This window comes from Panthera tigris, chromosome B3 (genome assembly GCF_018350195.1).
Source record: "Panthera tigris isolate Pti1 chromosome B3, P.tigris_Pti1_mat1.1, whole genome shotgun sequence".
Taxonomy (NCBI): domain Eukaryota; kingdom Metazoa; phylum Chordata; class Mammalia; order Carnivora; family Felidae; genus Panthera; species Panthera tigris.
This window is the reverse complement of record NC_056665.1, coordinates 83,095,701-83,110,429: the sequence shown is the minus strand read 5'-3', so window position 1 is coordinate 83,110,429 and position 14,729 is coordinate 83,095,701. Positions and strand designations below refer to the sequence as shown.

General features: G+C 43.6%; 1 protein-coding gene across 1 annotated transcript in view; it reads left to right on the top strand.

Moving 5' to 3' along the window:
- The window catches only part of EGLN3 (egl-9 family hypoxia inducible factor 3), a 28,510-nt gene extending 23,032 nt beyond the window's left edge, over positions 1 to 5,478 (top strand). Inside the window, exons 3-5 of the mRNA XM_007098086.3 lie at positions 1,034 to 1,170; positions 3,148 to 3,221; positions 4,673 to 5,478. Coding sequence (XP_007098148.2) covers positions 1,034 to 1,170; positions 3,148 to 3,221; positions 4,673 to 4,704 — 243 coding nt within the window. The 3' untranslated portion in view covers positions 4,705 to 5,478. The remainder of the gene's footprint in view (positions 1 to 1,033; positions 1,171 to 3,147; positions 3,222 to 4,672) is intronic.
- The last annotated feature ends 9,251 nt before the right edge of the window (positions 5,479 to 14,729 follow it).

Genomic DNA, 14,729 nt, shown 5'->3' with positions numbered 1-14,729 from the left:
AAGAGACAAGGCTCATCTCTTCTCCCTATTTGGTAACATGACTGGAATATGTCCCTTAGTTGTCTTTTAAAATCGTGAAAGGTAGTGTTACAGGCAAGAGAGTAATCACGTCAGTGATAATAAATCACAAAGTATGAAATCATTCAACAAATATTTGAGTGCCTGTTAATGCCAGGCATTGTGCTGTGCGGAGACATTGATGTGTGAGACCTGAATTCTACTTTGATATGGTTATCCTAACAGGAGATTGGGGTGTACGTATTTTTAAAAAGTAGTCCGAGGAAGAGAGCGATACATGTAATACAAGGTGCGGACGAGGCGGTTTGCGTTCAGAAAAAAGAGCATGGAAGTTCCAACTGATGAGATCACCTAGGAGTTGGAGGATTTCAAAAGAAAACTATAAATTCTTTTTTTTTTTTTTTTTTTTTAATGTTTATTTATTTTTGACAGAGAGAGACAGAGCGTGAGTGGGGGAGGGGCAGAGAGAGAGGGAGACACAGAATCCGAAGCAGGCTCCAGGCTCCAAGCTGTCAGCACAGAGCCCGACACTCGAACTCACAGACCATGAGATCATGACCTGAGCCGAAGTCGGACCTCAACCGACTGAGCCACCCAGGCGCCCCGAAAACTATAAATTCTAACTGAATGAGATGTTCTGTGTGATGACTCTCCTAGGAAGTTCGTAATATTAAGTTGAACCGTATGAAATTGCTGGTGGGTTTTTGTAGGTCAAAACCTGTCAAATGTTGGCAATTTTGTGTGATTGGACCTAACCGTACTCCCACTTTGTATCCGTGGGTTTTGTGATGGGGGTAGGAAGGCTTCATTTGGTATGAGGTGGTGCGAGAGGTATGACCAGATAAGTCTGAAGTAAAATTTAGTACAAGGTAGAAGGTTGAAGAGAATCTGGGGAGTAATATACACCTGGAGTGGAGGTTGGAAGATGGCATTGTTTCTAGATGAGGCTGAAATACCATTGTTAGTTAATTATGTGTGAGGCTAGGAAATAATCCATCTCCTTTGTGGCCTTCAGCTACACGGTGGGGTCCTGCGGATATTTCCAGAAGGGAAATCATTCATAGCGGATGTGGAGCCCATTTTTGACAGACTCTTGTTCTTCTGGTCAGACCGCAGGAACCCACATGAAGTCCAGCCTTCCTATGCGACCAGGTAACAGCCAAGGCCATGATTCCTCCTTAGAAGCTTTTTGTACAACTCGGTTCCCACAGAATTCCCTAAACTTGTGTCCTGTGCATTTGAGGGACCAAGCACACCCCAAAGCTGACAGCATACCTCTTTGGAGGCAATAACAGTTAAAGGAGAAACTGGATTCCTTAGGTTCTTTACAAAAGCTAATGTCAATTTGAACTGTTAACAAATTGTTTTCCATTAGGTGAGCATTGTGGATTCCAGATTTCCCACAGTGCTTTTCTCTTCTTTCTTTGCCACTTCTACCTTAAACAAATTTAACATTGAACTGTCCCTGGAGAATGCTGGCTATCCCATATCAGAAATTCTCATGGTTAACTCGGGGTGAATTGACACGTTGCCAATCGCAAACAGAGAAGGAACCTTGAAGAAGAAAGAGGAATTTGTTCCTACTTCTTTTCCTTTTTACCCTTTCCTTTGCTTAAAATTGGTGTGGGCCCACTATACCCATCCTGTCCCAATAATTGGATTTTTAAAAGCCCCATCTTTAGATCAAGCATGAGATTTTCAGAGTAACTGAATAACTGAACTTGTATCATTTAGGGGCGCCTGGGTGGCTCAGTCGGTTAAGCGTCTGACTTAGGCTCAGGTCTCACGGTTTGCAGGTTCGCACCCCACCTTGGGCTCTCTGCTGTCAGCGCAGAGCCTGCTTCAGATCCTCTGTTCTCCTCTGTCTCTGCCCCTCCCTGGCTTGTGCTCTCTTTTCTCTTTCAAAACAAGCATGGAAAAAAAAATTCTAAAATAAATAAATAAGTAAATAAACTTGTATTGTTTAGTATTAATCTAAAACTCTTGACATAACCCTAACTTCGGATTCTGCCTCTTATTACCTTTGTCTTGTGGCCAGAGCTGTTAACCAGGTGCAGCTGGAGTGCTGTGGGGGTGCAGTTTGCAGGGGGAATCGCAGTTGGGGGCAGGGGGAGAGAACTTGGGTAGGGTAATGACTGAACCCTAACAAGCCTAATTAAATTAGAATCACATGTGTAAAGTATTTAAGATTTATAGCTGTTCCCCTCCAGAAATCACCGATCTGAGCCTCACACAGAGTTGCATATTAAATGTCAAATTGGAATGTGCCCTAGGTGAGCAGGTAACTAATTCTACCACCAGAGCCTGCTTGTGGCTTGTTTAATGGGGTATGATAATTGGACCCTGTCATTTCTGCCAGAATTCCCTCGTCATTCCCCAATCCCTGGATGACCAAAGTCACAGGAGAAACATTAGACGTTGATGGGAAGCACCTGAAAAAAATTTGAATGCTATTCTAGAAATTCCAGTAGCTAATAGTAATTATAAAGTGAAACTTTTTGAAAACTCGTGCATGAAATGACTCCTATTACAGTCTAACCCATAGATGGGATAAAGCAAATTAATGGGAACACAGTAGAAAGCTTGAGGGCATCATTATTCCCTTGTATCTTTGCCTTAGTATCCAAAACTAGAGAAAGCCAGCCAAGAGCTTTAAGTGTTCTGTCATTTAAATAAATTGCTCTTCAAAGGTTTACTCAACTGTCACCTCCTCTTTGCGCTGTCTCCAACATCTTGGGTCTCCCAGTCTTTAGCAGAATGACACCCTTCTAGTCCTTTTCTGTGTAGATCATCTTGACCGGATACATTATTTGTGAAGTGGCCTGCCTCCCCTGTGAAAGCCTGCGCTCCTTGAGAAAGGGGCAGATGTATTCTCATGATCATTTGAATTCCCATTGCTCAGGATAATGCCTGGTGCATACTTGGAATTCCTTACGTGCTTTATTACATTTAAATAGAATTGAAACCAGAGAAGTTTATTTTAAATTAAAATTGGGATGGACTTCTAATAATAGGGACAACTTTAAATGCTGGCTTTATAAATGACTCTGATGTGAGATTCATAGCATTTTAATTTTTTGGTAGTGTTTTTAAGCTTCTTTTCTTATTATATTTGCTTATCTTTCACAGATACGCTATGACTGTATGGTACTTTGATGCTGAAGAAAGGGCAGAAGCCAAAAAGAAATTCAGGAATTTAACCAGTACGTGTGCGAAAATTTTCTGTGACTTTTCATCAAGTCAGTCTTTGACTTTTATTTAAGATTTTTTGTATATATTCTAATATACAGTTGACCCTTGAACAACGGGGCAGGGGTGGGGGTGGGGGAGGGTGTTAGGGGTGCCGACCCCCCTGCAGTTGAAAATCTGCATATACCTTTTGACTCTCCAGAACTTAGCTACTAATTGCCTACTGTTGACAGGAAGCATCAAACATAAAGTCAACACATATTTTGTATGCTCTGTGTACTTATGTGCTGTATTCTTACAACAAAGGAAAAGCTAGGGGAAAGAAAATGCCATTAAGAAAAATCCTAAGGGGGGCGCCGGGTGGCTCAGTCCGTTGAGCCTCTGACTTCAGTTCAGGTCATGAGCTCACCCTTTGTGAGTTTGAGCCCCGTGTCGGGCTCTGTGTTGGCAGCTCCCAGCCTACAGGCTGCTTCAGATTCTGTGTTTCCCTCTCTCTCTGCCCCTCCCCTGCTTGTGCTCTGTCTCTCTCTCTCTCAAAAATAAATTTAAAAATTAAATTAAAAAAAAAAAAAGAAAAGAAAAATCCTAAGGAAGAGAAAATGCATTTACAGTACGGTGCTGTATTCGTTGAAACAAATCTGTGTATGGGTTCAACAAACCTTGAACCCATATTGTTCAAGGGTCAGCTGTACTCTGTTCTGTCTCAGCCTTGGCTTAGCTTCAGATGTAATGACATCTTGATGGGCTTAATCCTGAACCCCTGGCCTGGGCTCTGCTGGAAAAAATCAGAAAAAATGCAAATGGCATTCATCCCCTGTGAATGTCCACTGATTGTGTGACAGGTTATAATACATGGGAAATAGTTAACTTTTTTCGTTAATGTTCACCCATCAAACATAACATTCAATTTGGCCCCTGATTTTGGCACATTTCATAGGGGATCCTGTGGAGGCCAGTTAGAATGGTTGATTTATTCTATTGGTGTGGGACTGTGACTCTGTCTACAGACACTGGGCTCATGTAATACAAACCGAATGTGACTTAGCACCATTCCTGTCCTGCCTCCAGTTGTAGGCCAGCATTTCGCAAAATCTGTTGTACATCCTGCTAGTCTGGCCAAGTTGGTTTTCGAAAGGTAAATCTCTGGCCCCTTAAATGTATTACATACTATATTCCTCTCTTGAAGAGTCATAGTGGTCATTGGCATATTAATCAAGACAAGCTAATCTAAGATTAAAATAAAGATATATGTAACATTGCCTAACCCATGACCCATTTGGACTGTAGTTCTATCAAAAACCAAAGAAAACACATTTTGCTAAGTGCTGTCATGGGGCACTGTGTTCAACTTTGTATTATAAGATGGGAAGTTTTCACTGGAAGCTATTTTGATGACACTTGGGACATTAAACTCATCAGATTTGGCTCCTTCCCCTCTTTATTTTCTTTCCTGTCCCCAACCCAGGGAAAACTGAATCGGCCCTCACCGAAGACTGACTGTGCTCTGAAATCCACTGGCCTCATTCATTTTAGTAATGGTTCCCGAATTCTCTTTAAGAGTTGAGATCCAAAGAAGGCCTCTTCGGTGACTCAGTGACAAGAAATCCCCCTCCTGCTTGCATCATTCACATCCCTGTCTGACGTATGGTACTTTGTGTTTTCTTGCCGAGATGGCATCCACCTTCAGACACTCTCCTTGCAAGATGAACTCATTTGCTAACGCCAGAAATGCCTGCAGACGACCTAGCTGGCCAGCGGTTTAACTGATAGATTTGGTAATAACTAGCTATCAAAACAAGATCATGGAAGCATGGGCAAGGGAGTGAATCTTACTTGCACTTTATGTACACTTCCTGATTTGAAAGGAGGAGGTTTGCCAAGAAAAAGCAACGGTGACAGATGCCACAGAGAGGCATCATTGAAGCCTTAACAGCAGGAAGCAGAAATTTGTGTCATCAGAACAATTTCCAGATGTTCTTAATCCAGGGCTTTTGGGGTTTCTGGAGAATTATCACAATCTAATGACATTATTACCTCTAGAAAGGGCTGCTGTCATAGTCATCAATTTGTAAGTATCCTGTGGGTGGACATTCTTTTTTTCCTGGTCCTGCAACCTGGACTTTTCTGCCTCTGCCCCATTTTTCTGACATTAGGACTTTCTGATCAAAGATGATACACCATTTATTTTTTATTTTCACTTCTTACGTGGAGGACCTAATTCCCCAGAGGCAAAAACCAGGCATAAATTGTTCGGGTTACTTTGTTGAAGTGGATTTTGAATTTACATCAAAGGGGAAAAGAACCTACCTGGAAGGTAGTTCGGAGACCACAACCTCTAAAAACGGTATCAAAAGACGTGCGTCTGCCGATACACAATAATCCTCAAGTATGCATCATGAACAATTTGAGAATGGCAATGGTGTTAGAAATGTAGGCCTTCCCATGTTTCAGTTTTCCTTTTTAATGAGCTCACCCTTCTTCTTTAACAGAATGAGAAAATAACAAAAAACGGGCATTGTATTTTAAAATTGAAATGGAAATAAAACAAAAAAATCCTGAAAAGCTATTTGAGTTTGTCCACATTTTCTGTTCCTAGTAGCCTTTCTTCAACAGAATTGACTCTTCAGATCCACTGTGGTTGGCGGTATGTCCAGAATCATGGAATTTGCTAGAAATGTGGAAGATTCCACTACAGCAGAGCCACAGATTCTACCGTCTCAAGAACCCTGTATTGTGCACCTATTTTACGAAAGTTACTCTTCCTGGTTTTCAATTCCATTTTCATATTTTAAAATCCCTTTCGTTTCTTGCTTGCAAATCTCATGAACATTAAAGAGCCAGAAATATCTTCTTTTGTCATTTACAGATATATACACTTTCCAAGAAAGAAGCTTATTTTTTTTTTTTTTTCCGTTTCTGGTTTTGGAAAATTTCCAGATAAGGCTTGTCTTCATTCTCACAACTGCTCTATTTTTTTTTCATAGTACTTATCATCTTCTAACTTACTATGTAATTTACTTATTTATTATGTTTACTGTCTTATATCTTTTCTCTAGAGTGTAAGCACAATGAAGACAGGGATTTTTGTATGTTTTTAATCAATGGAATGTATTCCCAGAACCTAAAATAGTGCCTGACACATTAAGGGCTCAGTAAATACTTGTTGAATAAACTTGGTCTCCTACTTTAGTGTCTTAATGGTTTGATTTATTTCCTCCACCTTTGGCAGAAAGGGCTCGCTGGAGTTTTTTTGTGCATATCTTTCTCTCGTTGACCTACAAATCGAGGCTAAGAGTTTTAGAAAGCTTTGGTCATAGTGTCATTCTATATTTGTTTACCTGTTGGAATAGGTCGTTGAACACTCTGAATCTGAAAATTGAACAAAGAAGAATTCTACCCTTTAATAGCCTGGGACTATGGGAGTAACATAAGAATAACTTCAGGGGCGCCTGGGTGGCTCAGTCGGTTAAGCGTCCGAGTTTGACTCAGGTCACGATCTTGCGGTCTGTGAATTCGAGCCCCGCGTTGGACTCTGGGCTGATGGCTCAGAGCCTGGAGCCTGCTTCGGATTCCATGTCTCCCTCTCTCTCTGCCCTTCCCCCATTCATGCTCTGTCTCTCTCTGTCTCAAAAATAAATAAACGTTAAAAAAAAATTAAAAAAAAATAATAACTTCAGATAGGACAGGGTGCATCCTTCAACACTTCTGGTGAAATACATCAGTAGGAGAAAAGAAAGAACATCATCTGCTAGGAATTTTATATTCTATAAAATTGTAACTTTTTTCCATGGTTGCTAATGTCATGAGGATGCTAGTGACAAGATTCTGAAGGAATATCCTGTCATTCCAATAGTATGTCTTGTATCTTTCATTTTAGTCAATATTTTGACTTGCCAGAAGATCTGACCCCTTAGGCCTTGCTTATTTCCTTCAGGCAAAGGTCCTATAAACTAATAAACTATAAATGAAATCAATTTTTAATGCACTGATTTTTTTCGTGGTTGAATTTGAGCCCTGGAAGATTTAACCTGGAAAATAAAACTTTAATAGGGTCTGCTTTTTGCTCCTGTCTTTGACAGCCCACTTAGGGGAAGACTTAACCCTGCTGAAGAAACATTATTTGGCAAATAATTTGATCAATTTCCTTTATATTCCTGGCAATGAAATGTTAAGAGCCTACCTCAGTGTTACGTCACCTATATAGTACAGAGCCCTTGGCAGGAGATTAAATTTTGAACCAAAGATCTGACTTCATGGAAATAAAAAGTCTTACCTAAGTGCATTAAATAGATCTTTAGTAGAGTAGTTAATACCAATTAAATGCTAGGCTGTCCGAATCATGAATTATCCACTCAGACATGATTTTGTTTTTCTTCTTTAAATAACTCCGGTTTTTTAGAGGTTGGGTCATCCTACTTTCTTTCTGTCATTCAGTCCTGAAATTTCCTGTGTTTTAGAAAGCCATGATGGGAAATGCCATGCTGGGTCAGCAGTTTGTATGAAATAGGAGTTTGGACATGTCAGGTGCTTTTCTATTTGATTAACTATGAGGACTGGCCCAAAGGATGTTCTTGGTCAAGTTATTTTAAATAAAAATCATCCCAGATCGACTTAGCTTCAGTCTTAAATCCTTTGAATGACATGAAGAGAATACTACTGGTTAACAAAGTGGTTAGAGACTTGCCAAAACAGAGTAAATAGTTCTTCTCAAAATGAAGCTGGGTATCGTGGAGCTCTGTTGGATCGTATGTGCTGCCTTATATTAAAGAACCAATCAACTTTCAGACCCACTCCACTCCTCTCCGAATGTGATTTTTTACTATATTGCTGATCCTTCATGTTGATAGGTCCTTTGAGAGGCTGCATTTACCATGGCCTCTCTCCTTTACATTTATTTGCAAGGCCACGGTCAGCGGTTAACAAGTCTTGACACAGAACAATCGGTAAAATGACTACATACTCAGAGAATACCTATATGCCAGGCCTATGCTACACGCTCTCATGTGTTTCTTCTTTGCAGCCAGTGGGATACAGCTCTTCTCTACACGTGAGAAAATGTTCTCAGAACAGTTAGGTGGCTTGTCCAAGGTCACAGGGTAATGGAGTAGCACAACGTGGTTGGGTTTGACTTGGGACTTCCAGCTCCTCAGTATTTGTTGTCTTTGGTATCTCCTTCCCACAGAGGAGATGGTAAAACAAGAGAGGAATGAGTGGAGTAGGGAGAAGGGGAGCTTTCAATGCTAGCTGCTTGCATATTTACCTAAGTATTTGGTTATCCACAGGGGTCTAGTGCCCAGCCTCCCAAAGGAATGTCAGTTACTCAGTGTAAACCACAGGAACAGAAATCGCCAACTTCATAGTTGAATTCTCCCTTGACTTTGTAATGGGTTCTTTCCTGCCTGCCTCTCAGGATCGTGGAGGAACTTTAGGTATATGTCTAATGTTGGCCCCTCGGGCTCACGCTGGGCGTGGGCAGGATGGGCGTACCATCACCCACATAGCAGAGTTATGCAGGGTGGGCCACTGGGAGAGAAAACAGAATGGATTTCCTGGGTTGCCATGTGGAGGCTTCCCAGCGGGCCACAGTGCATCATCGTGACATTTGGGCAGCGTGTAAACTGCTACCCTTCTGTCCCTGTTTTGATGCACTCTGGGGGAGGAAAGCCGAGTTTTCTTTTTCACACACCTAGCTTCCCACTCTGGGGTTGAGGTAGAGCTGAGATGTCAGTGTAGTTTTCTGTTCCTGACAATTCTCCATCTGAGAAATAGAAACTAAGGGAAGAGACTGAGCAAGGCTCTGTCATCTTAGGAATGCTTTCATCACCTCTGAGTGACATTGAGTAGAAATTTATAAACATTTTTAATTCTCAAAGGCCCTTGGACAGTCTCTGCCGACTCTTTTTAAGGTGGCCTCTAAAAGGATGTCATTTTAATTTCCTTAACCCAGCTCTTTTGCTTACTTAAATGCTGTGCGCGCTGAAAAAGCACCAGATTTCTTTCTTGAATCCTGTTTGTTTGACCTTTGATAAACTTAGCCCTTAGAAAAGTCAGCTTTTTTGGAAGTGGTTGCTGCTCATGCTCCTGAGTGCTGAGATTTTTTTCAGAAAATGTATGAAGATGATTTTGTGGTTCTTTTTTTAAAATTAGAGCAACATCTCAGAACGGCTGTTGTGTTTTATTGCCACAGTTTTGCCTTGCAGATTTAAGAGCAGTTGTGGAATGAAATTCATCATTTTAGGAGCAGATCAACACTGGGTCATTAAACATTAATTTAACAAGTAGACATTGTTTTGTGCCTGTTCTTTGAGGGAGAACAGCATATCCCTGACAGATGCCTGGCGGATGTACAGGAGGAAGGTGACTTGGGATTGAGAAGTGGAAGAAGCATTTTATCTATCATTCGTGAACTTCCAGGGAAATGGAAGTTAAAAGAGAACAGGGTCTGGGTGTGGTAGGCCTGTTGGGAAGGCAGCTTTGGGAATAGCCCAAATTCCTGCCAGATCTCAGATGAGCTGTAGGTAGGTGGGGGTAGGGAGGCGGGCAGCTGTTCCCAGCGGGGCGAGGGCTTAAGTACTTGCCCACAGTCTGGATTTTGAAAAATTCACTGGGGACAAGGTTACCTGCCGTAAAAATGCCGGGAAGTAGGAATTCCCCAAGAACCTCTTCCACAGACCTTTATTTTTTTCTGAAAGTATAATAAATGCACCTGGGAGGCGACAAAGAATAACCGATTTGAAAAAGGTACAGAGGGGAAAAAAAATAGATCCCTGCAGGAGAAACAGTGCATTGGCTGGTTTCTCATGCGGCCCTTGAGGGCTATAGCCTGTCCTAGAAAGGCCCTCCCCCAGCAGGGTTGGCTCCTTTGCTTGGTCATTTCCTCCTATTTTTATGCTTATTCATCCTGTGGCCTGCGTTCTCCTTGACGTGCCTATTTCCCACCTTCCCCCCCCTCCCCCCCAGCCCTCCTGCGAAGAGAGATAACATTCTGCGGACTTAATTCTCATCTGATAAGTTTTATTTTTAACCAACCCCTACATCCTTTCTTCTTCGCTTCTTATTTTCAGGAGCCCCCACGCTTCTTGGCCTTCCCTGGTGTTCTCAGAAGGTGTGAGCCGAACGTCTGGTTACAATATACGGCACCGGGGGTTTTCCGTCCTGGAGCAGCCGCTCAGGGTGCTGGGGACCTGGCTCAGCCTGCAAGGGGAGGGAAACTGTCTCCTCTGCACATGTTCCTGTTTTTAACTGGGCCATCCACTCTTACCTTCTGCTTCCTCTCTGGGCTGTCTGTACGTTTCCCTTTGTCAGTACATTTATGTTATCTTGATGAAGGAAACACGCTTTAAACAACAACAAAAAAAGACAGCTGTGACTTGCCGTGATTAGCGTGGACCGTCTTCCGTCCGCAGTGGCCTTGCAGCCACTTATGGGTCCCACAGCGTAACGAAGCCCTGACTTGACATGATGGTCCTTGGATTGAGATGAATGAAAGCAGGCAGGGTCCACCCGGTTGAAAGGAAAGGTTTTCGTCCTGGTTTGTTGGTCACGTGGCCTCTGATGGAGGCTTTCCCAAGCAAGTATGCTAGGAGTAAACCGATCTCAGCTATGGAAGCATATACACAGACTTTATTTTTCTTTTTAGCTTTTGGCCCGCCACTCCCCACCCCTCCCCAAATAGGACTAAATATGGTTATGGCTGAAAGTCTTCCACATAACAACACGAGGGTGAAGAGGAAGTTTTTAACCTGGAGAGGGGAATGGACTTTGCAGTTACTGTGGCTGCATTCCCCAGAGAGGGTTGTGCATGGGAATGCCGCTCAAGACTTGAACTTCATGGCCTCCAACTGCATTTTGTTCTCAATGGACCAGTTGTCTCTCAAGTGTCGCGTAGCTCTGTCATGCATCACGTATAGAGTCACTGCATTTCCTGTAACGCCATAGAAGCACTGGAAATGAAAGCTAGAATAAAAAAGATCTGTGATACGACTTTATAATTTCACAGGATGGAAGATGATTACCAAAGGATTTAAGAATACTGCTAATAAAATGTAAGCACTTTATCATGGCGTGCCAAGCGGGGTCCAGGAGGAAATAGATGACCCACACAAGTTAGGATAATTGGAGAAGAGTTGAATGGAGGGACTTTTTACCAAGGTGGAGAGGGTGTTAGGGAAACCAGAAGAGTTTCCCTTGCTATAACAGCAAGTGGGATCACCCCAGGCATGAAGGGGTGTGGGGAGGCGGGGAAAGAAAGTGGTGACCAGAACCAGAGGCAGGGTAGAGAGGCTCCCTGACAGGGGCTGGGATCTTCACTGGAGGAACCCAGCTGGCTCGTGAGACTCTGCAAGAAGGGAGCCAGGGGAATAAGCCCCCCAATCCTGCTTTTTCCTCTTCAGACCTGCTGGAGCACACCCTTGGCTAAGCACATCTGGAAGTCAGCAGTCAACAAAGCCTACTGACAGAGGCACGGGTCAGGCTCCTGTGGCCCAGGCAGGGACATAGGGGTGGAGAGTGTGGAGGGGCAAAAAGAAGTAAACACAAATGGCCTCCAGAGTTCTGCACGATCCAGCCCCTGCCTACCCCTCTCTCTTATGGCCTATGTCTTACTACTCTTTGTTTTCTGTGTTTCTGCAACACTAACATTCTCCTGTTCTTCAAATAAGTCAGGTCTGTTCCCGCCTCAGGGCCTTTGCACTTGTTTCCTCTGCTTAGAGCATTCTTGCCCTACAGCTTTGCCTGGATACTGATGATCTCAGCTGCTTAAAGAGGATTTCTCACCCTCCTGTCTCACCCTCAAGTCATATTCTATCTCACTAGCCATTTCTATTTTTACATTTAAGAGAATAATGGAACAGGTTTTTTTTTTTTTTTAATGTCAATATTTGCATTGTGACACTTGTTTGTAACTGTTTAAACTCAAAATGAAAAATTTAGATATTAGCTTAAAAATCTGCACGGGGTACCTATGTTTTACAAATTCCATCTGAGTCTGTGTAAAAGTGGGCAGGACTGGTAGTGCCCAAGGGCTCAACGGGAGTTGTGTGAAGGAGTGAGTGGTCCTCTGCCTGTATACAGAGGCAGCATGCCTGTGCTTTTTACCATGGCCGCCAATGCTGTGTGTCTTTCTCCACAGGGACCTATAAAATCTCCCCCAAGAGCTTCAGAGAGATTTTCCCCCTGCTCTGATGGCCACGCCCTGACTCATTCTAACTCGTGTGGATACAGACCAACCAAGGATTGGTTCCACCTAAGGATTTGGAACATGTGCCAGACCAGGGTGACTTTCCCTTTCAGAAGGGCCCACCCCACCCCTTTCAGGCACCATGGGAATCGCAGGGAGGCCGGAGGCACCAAGTCTGGGTGGGAAACATGTGAAGATAACTTATGGTAAGCTCTTGCAGCGTCATCTCAGGGAAGAAGGGGTGTGAAGGCATTTCTGATGGCTTTCTTCCAACTGCCACGACCATCCTGACTGAAGCTAGAGGCCGGGACACATGAGCTGGTATCTGACAGGGCAGACCATTCTGATGAGTGGGGCCTCTGCCGTACAACTGTTGGGTGTTTTCATGATCACTCCTACTTTTGGGGACAGATACATCAGTTCAGGTTTGGAGGCCAGGATTTTGCTCTATATTCTGCTGTTAACTGGTGGACAATTGTTCACCCTCTAGGTAGCAGTCTCATTGGTGTTGAAATTCAAGAGCAAGTGTCATGGACATCCAAGAACAGGCTAAGAGGAGTGGAAGTCTCACTGGACTAGCTCTGGAAGCCTAGAAAGTAGCCAGGGACTAAGGAAACTCTCAAGGCAGCCACACCCCTCACCGTCTCTCTCCTGCTCCTCCTTCTCTTGGCTGGAGAGTCTCTTCTGGACCATGATACCCTGGCTATGTGCCATTCCAGCTGCTTTCGGTTTTCCAATTCTGAAGAAAAAAACACGAGTTGCAAAGTTCATCTTTTGGGGCCATACCAGAAGTCTAGACTGACCACCCTATGGTCAGGCATTTGCCAGTGCTGTGGATGGAGGGCATGGGGTAGAATCACATAGTTCCCTACAAGGCTGTTTCTTCAGAAAGGGGATGTGGGCAGTGCAGGCCCTTCCAAATCGCACAGGGTCACACTCACTCTTTTCATCTTTTTAAAAAGCAGAAGCAAAGTGATTGCTGTTACTTGTCCCTTAAGAGGTGAAAGCTAGATTTTACTAAAAATCTACTTAAATGATGGTACACTGCCTGTTTGTCTCTTCACATGAGCACTGATTTGTGAATCAGATTCACTGCTTGACATCTGAGGTCTGAGAGCATGAGACACAGGAAATAGGTTTCGGTTAGTGGAGAGCAGAGCAGAGGGAGGCCAGGCTCCAGGAACGTGGAGGAAGGAGGGTAGGGGGGTGGAGGGTGGTGCCCTGCTGGTACAGAGCTGAAGATACTTTTCCTCATTTCACACCATTTCCCAAGGTGGGCTCTACCTCATCCCTCACCTGACTCAGTGGTAAAATGTGATACGTGGATGAATAATGCCTGACCCTGACTGAGCACTTAGAGCTACACAAATTAGATCATGTTTCTAAAACCCACAGTGGAGCCTGGTCTTGGGGGTGACCTATATGCATGAAAGTTATATTATTATGAAGTTTCATTTGCAAGGAGAACAGCTACATCATGATCATTTCTTTCCCTATTAGGTTATGGCCAGCTGCTTCTTTAAAAAAAAAAAAAGGACTCTATTAGACTCTGTATTAATGTAGGTTTTAGTTAATATTTTCCCCAAATCTGAGCCACGTGTTCCCATTAGGGTGCCATGAAGGGAGAGCTCATCATAAAACATATATCTTGAGGCTGGGGCAGCCACGCCCACCATCTCGAAGGAGAGGCATTAGTGGTGGTTAATCACCTGTAAGGGCGCCTTTGTTCCTTTGCAGCTGCTGCTCCTTTTCCTAACAGCCACGCTCATGCTTGGAGGCATTCTTAAAGGTCAGCTGTTCCTCCCTCAGCAGCTTAAAATTTCCACCACTCATGGTCAGTTGTGTTTCCCCCCCGCCCCGCCGCAAAACTACTATGGCCGCCCTTGAGCCAGACTACCTGTCCACCGCGCGCAGGGTAAAAAGTGTGGTAGGACAACTGCCGAAGGTCTGGACCCATGAGCTAGTGCTGCTGTAATGTTTTCGAGCTTGGAAAAAGTGCAGCAGCTCTGACATAAGGGAAGAAAACTCTACCCACAAAGGTAGGACCCTTGGTTTCAACATTCTTGGGTGAACGATGCTGGGTTTTGGGTGATGCACAGCACAAACAGGCAGGGAGAGCTGGAAGCAGGTAAGCACAGCTCGAGGCGTTGTGCGTCTGTGAGATGGAGGCGATTCTCTTAGAGGCTGAGACAGCACTGGAGGTTTGGGGCCCGATGTTGTGTTTATCATTAATACTTCACAGCTGCCTGGCAGATAGTCGGGAGGCCACATGGTAGATTGGAAACAATGTGGACTTTGGAGTCAGGCATGATTTTGAATTCCAGATTAGCTGTTTGTAACCGTG